This window comes from Gossypium hirsutum, chromosome A01, assembly GCF_007990345.1.
Source record: "Gossypium hirsutum isolate 1008001.06 chromosome A01, Gossypium_hirsutum_v2.1, whole genome shotgun sequence".
In the NCBI taxonomy this organism is placed as follows: domain Eukaryota; kingdom Viridiplantae; phylum Streptophyta; class Magnoliopsida; order Malvales; family Malvaceae; genus Gossypium; species Gossypium hirsutum.
Window position 1 is genome coordinate 93,931,208 of NC_053424.1, and position 5,662 is coordinate 93,936,869.

The window sequence follows — 5,662 nt, forward strand, 5'->3', positions numbered from 1 at the left end:
ACAGATTTGAAATTTATGAATAGCTAAAACTAATGCATTTCATGAGATTTTTATTTTTTAATTGATATATTGTTTGCATATATCTTTTATATATACAATTTTGAAGAAATACCAGAAACAAAAATAGAATAATATATAATTTTAGTTGGCCCTTTCAAATAAAATATCGATATCCAATGCTATTAAGTGCACAAGTTAAATCAAGATATCAGGACATGCAAACTAAAAGATATAAATTACATTATGCAAGTAGATTATGAAAGAGTAAGACAAACTTTTACTTGCTTTACATATGGAACAGGAACAATGAACTCCCCAACATCCATATCACTAATGGATTGTGAAAGTTTCATAGAGGATGACTTCAGGTGGAATGGAATATAATGGAAGTAATGGAAGTGTAGTTTTGAGGGTTAAGGTAAGAAGCAGGAAAAGTATAAGGCAACTCAAATGCATTCCAGTAGCATTCAAGACCATCTGCAGCAGCAAGCTGAGTCTCACTCTCAGCTTTAACTAGTTTTCTTTCATTCATTGGCACATCAGTTTGTCAGTCGAAATATGAACTCAAAACCATGGTACGTAGCTGTTGAAAATGCTACAAAAAAAGAAAGAAAAGAAAGAAATTTATATTACAGGAGACCCAAAGTAGCAAAAGATTACAGAAAATAAAAAAAAAGGTAAAAGAGAAGCGTAACATACCTGAAATAGAAGAAGAAAACTGTGAAAAATCAGTTTTAGTGCTTATTGACTACCTGTTGAGTTTGAGATAGGAAAGATTTTTAGAAGACCAAACTTTATACAAAAAAGAAACTGTAAAAATTATATAAAAAGCTAATAAAATTTTAGCTAAAATAAAAAATTCAAGATTTTAATATTTTAGATTTAAGTATATAGTTTTTTTTTCTAAATTTATTCAGGTTGTGTTTTTTTAATTTTTAAATTTAAAGGTAACATAAAAATATGAAAATAAAAATAAAAATATCAATTACAAATTATTTTTAATTTACATCACTGGAAGATCATATTAAGTTAGAAATTGAAAAGATTTAACCAAATAATATATTCATGTCACATATAAAGATTGTAGTTCTACGAGTTGCAGAACGAAATTATCTAGTTAGGCCAGTAAAGAGCTTTCCTTGTTTCACCTTTTGTATAATTCTCCTCGTTACAGGAAACCAAATACCCCAGTAAGAGAGGTGGAAGCGTGAAAGGACAACATTTTCTATTAACTAATCTTCTATATTCAAAGAAAACATAATCTGCTGATGAATACCTTTGAGAGGAAAATAGTGTTCACATCACGACTAGTCTTGAATGCCTGGAGAATTTTAGTCCTCTCAAGATGGCTGCACATTACAAGGGAAGATTGACACAACAATATAAAAGCAATACAAAAAGGACATAGCAATTAATGTTCACAAATAACCTAGTAGCACCATAGATCATAGGCTTGCGTAGCTTCATTGCATACTCAACCAGTGCAAAAAGATTGTCAGCAAAGACAATTATCTTATCACCACGCTCTCGTTCATGGAGCCGTATGAGAAACTCACATGCCCTAAACTTATTAGGATTCATCACATAAAGTGCCTGAAATGCAAGAGGCAACCATTAGACGTGTAAGTGTAAGAACAGTAAGGTTAACTGTTGGCTACTAGTGTTATTAAAAAAGAAAAAACAAAATCAGCATGACCGAATTCCAAATATGTGCAGTCAAAATTAACACCAAAACTTGTTAAGAACCAACAAATTAAGGTGAACTATTTAGATAACTGAACCTGTTTCTTCTTGGAATTTTCTTTCTTAAAATATTCAGCAAAAAACTCCTTTGTCATCACGCACCAGACTTCAGTGCACTGAACATTTGCTATGAATCCTCCTTTTACTAGATCCAGCCAATTTGCTTAATACAATTTGGGATCAATAAGGAAGTTCAAATCTGTAATTCTTTCATCCTCTCTCACAAGTGTGGCTACAAAAAAGGATTTAGATATTTTATTTTAAATATTCACATGTAAGAGGTAGCTGAGAGCTAGAGATGCATCAAAGCAAAAAATAATAGAGTACCAGTAAGCCCCAGTTTGCAATGGGATTTGGTGATACTAATGACTTTCCTAAACATATAAGTAGGGACAACGTGCACCTACACCTTACATGAAAAGAATTGAATACAAATAGAATCACAATCAATCTAATCCCATGAAATTCAAAGAAAACATATAGTAGAACCTTAGGGGGGAAAAACAAATAAGCAAGAGAACAGACGCATACCATTGGGAATATCTTTAAGCTGAGTACCACGACCCTGAAAAGCAAATTAAAGTTCAAAAAATAATCATAACACAAAGAAAATTACTTGAATGAAACCAGATCCTTAACCCCAAAAAAGAAAGCATACCTTTTCAATTGACAGTTTTAAACGAGGAAGACCTTGCAACAGAAGGACCTTGCAACAGAAAAGAAAGCATACCTTTTCACTTCCCTCTTCATTTTCTTTATCTATCACCTATTCTTCCTCCGGTTTCTCGTCATCTAGGGTTTTTGTCGCCATAGAAATCATCGGTAAAATTAAAAGGAAACTGTATGTTCCCTTGAAAGCCTAGAATTAAAAGAAACCCTAACAGATCGAGAGAAAAGGAGTAGCTATGGTGGGTGAATTCAGTGCAGTGAAATGAAAAGGAAAAAGAAGTGTGATTGGTGTAGGTGTATTGACTTGGTGTTGCTGGAAATGGGAAATTTGGGGGCAAATTTTGAGAGTTATTTGGGGGATTTAGGGACTAACGAGCGGGTAACCAAAAATTGGGGATTTTGATTTCCTTTTTTTGCGGCGTTTCCACTAAAAACGCCATTATAACTCAATTTTTTGTATTGCTTAATTTTAAATTTTTTTCATTATTAACATATTTTTTTTTATATTTTTTTCTTTCAAAATTTTTGTGCTGAGATTATTATCTTTTGGAATTTTTTTTTAATTTTGAATATTAAACTTTTTAACTGAAATATGGACTAAAATATTAAATATTAAATTTTTTAGTTTTTTATCTTTTATTTTTAAATTTTTTATTTTTTAATATTAAATTTTTTGAAGATTTTTTATAATTTTTAAATTAACATATAAAATACAAAAGGAAACTTTAAGAGAAATATAATGGAATCGATGAATTAAAAAAAAAAACAAAATGACACAGCAATACAAGCATTATTCTTTTAAGTATGGTCCGCATTAGTTGTTTGGATTTTTATATAAATGACATTTAATTATATGTATACACCTAAATTTTGATAGAGATACATCTCAGAATTATATATGAATTTCGGTTTAATGTGTAATTGTAGACGTGAAATTCTAATTGTGGTTTAAATGTATAGTTGAAACTTTAATTTTGTTTTAATCATACACATTTTAAAAAATAAATACATCAATATATTTTTATATTGGATAAATATAAATATTTATGTATGCAATATATAAATATAAAATGATGTTATATCAATAATTGTGTTAATAATTTACAAGAACTTGATCAAATTAAAGTTCATGTATAAAATTGCACACTAAACCATTGTTAGAAAAAGAAACATTTACTGGGGATTTTGGATTTCGAATTGGGGAAAAATGGTGATAATTTTAAGGATTAGGATTAGGGAAAATGGGAAAATTATCTCTTACATAATTTAAACTATAATCATAATTTTAATATATTAAAATTAATATTATCTCTTTTACAATTATATAATAAATTATTTAATATATAAATTACAAAATATTAATTAATCTAAGCCTTAAACCCCTAACCTTTACCCCCTAAACCTTAAATCATAAACATAATCTCTAAACCCTAAAAACCTAACACTTAACCCCTAACCCCTAACCCCTAAACCTTAAACCCCAACCCTTAAACCATAAACCATAATCCCTAAATCCATAATCCATAAGCCTTAAAATAGTAACTCATACACTTTAAATCCTAAACCATATACCCTACACCATAAACCCTAAACTATAATGATAATTAATTCAATATTTTAAAATTAACACTATCTCTTTTATAATTATATAAGAAAATATTTATCATATAAATTTAAAAACACTAATTAATCTAAACCCTAAACTCCTAATCCTTAAACCCTAAACCCAAAATCATAAATATAATTTCTAAACCTTAAAAACCTAACACTTAACCCCTAACACCTAAACCTTAAACCCCAACCCTTAAACCACCCTTAAACCATAATCCCTAAACCCATAATCCATAAACCTTAAAATAGTAACTCATAAACATTAAACCTTTAACCATATACCGTAAACCCTAAACTATAATGATAATTAATTCAATATTTTAAAATTAATACTATTTCTTTTACAATTATATAAGAAAATATTTAACATATAAATTAAAAACAATTAGTCATATACCAAAAATCTTTAAAATTATTTTAAATAATATTATTTTAATTTTTTTCATTTTTTGTGGCGTTTTTCAAAAAGCGCCGCTAAATCCACTAAAAGCTCAATACAAAATGATGGTGTTTTGCAAAATTCTTTTGTGGCATTTTTCATAAAACGCCGCTAAAGCCGCTAAAAGCTCAATACAAAACGATGGTGTTTTGCAAAATTCTTTTGCCGCGTTTTGCAAAATTCTTTTTTGGCGTTTTTCAAAAAACGCCGCTAAAGGTGTACATATAGCGGCATTTTTTAGAAAACGCCACTAAAGGTGTACATATAGCGGCATTTTTAAAAAAGCGCCACTAATACTTGATCTTTAGCGGCATTTTTAAAAAGCGCCGCTAAAGCCACTAAAGGCTCAATACAAAACGATGACGTTGTGTTAAATTTTTTGCGGCATTTTTTGAAAAGTGCCACTAATGCTTGTTCTTTAGTGGCGTTTTTCATTCAAAGGCTGCTAAAAACCTATTTTGCTGTAGTGAACATTCCAAGTTGAGTATTTTATCATGAAAACATAGGTGTCTCCCCTTATCTAAGTGATTACCTTTGATCAAAATATCACAGAGTTTAACATTCTCACTAAAGATTCACTCAAATCATTCAAGGTGTTTAAGGACATCAATTAAAGCACTCATTAGTCAATATGAAAAGCTATTGCCATAGGCTTGCTTGAAAATCAAATCTCCACCACTATAAATTGAGTTGATACATCAATCAAAAAGGTCTTTTAAAATGTTGTAATGTGGCTTTGGTTAGGGGTGTGGTCACAAGCTGAAAGAAAAGGTTAGAATCGAGATTGAATTGAAAAATTACCTAGCTAGAAAAATAACCAGTCATCAGTTAAGTACAAGTGAGCTTCTTCTCAGAATATGGAATTAACACTCAAGCTAAAAAATGACGAATTACTACTAATATGTATTGAAGTGTTTTTTTTTTAAGAACAAGTCAAATACATAGAATAACAAAACATAGCTAAGAAATTAGTTCAAATCAAATCTCGACAAAAATAGGGATCAAATTAGGGGATTTCAACAATAATGGGTTATGGGTTAATATTGAGGGTAAATCAATTAATGGCTTGTTAGGCTCAAAGGGGTTCACTAAGGGTTAATTATGAAGGTAGGCTTTTGTGGAGTGAGTGGGTTAAACCTAAGTGCCTTTATCATCTTGACATATCAAATCAAATGGTGTGGTCTTGACATGCATAATCAA

The 5,662-nt window shown here is 29.7% G+C and overlaps 1 protein-coding gene across 11 annotated transcripts; it reads right to left on the reverse strand.

The window, feature by feature from the left end:
* Nucleotides 1–216: 216 nt before the first annotated feature.
* On the reverse strand, nucleotides 217–2,799 carry LOC107938545 (general transcription and DNA repair factor IIH helicase subunit XPB1). Of its 11 annotated transcripts, none has more exons than XR_001694931.2 (8): nucleotides 2,474–2,797; nucleotides 2,275–2,308; nucleotides 2,071–2,146; nucleotides 1,782–1,975; nucleotides 1,430–1,593; nucleotides 1,277–1,349; nucleotides 700–752; nucleotides 217–595 (listed from the first exon to the last, which is right to left on the reverse strand). XR_001694931.2 is itself a non-coding variant. In XM_016871740.2 (6 exons), exons 1-5 carry the CDS (start codon nucleotides 2,491–2,493, stop codon nucleotides 735–737), a joined length of 309 nt encoding a protein of 102 aa, XP_016727229.1. In that variant the 5' UTR covers nucleotides 2,494–2,799; the 3' UTR covers nucleotides 217–595; nucleotides 700–734. The 11 variants fall into 11 exon arrangements, 2 of the variants coding, with proteins under 2 accessions (XP_016727229.1, XP_016727228.1); XR_001694930.2 differs by having other exon boundaries at nucleotides 2,071–2,152; XR_001694929.2 differs by having other exon boundaries at nucleotides 2,402–2,797.
* Nucleotides 2,800–5,662: the final 2,863 nt, after the last annotated feature.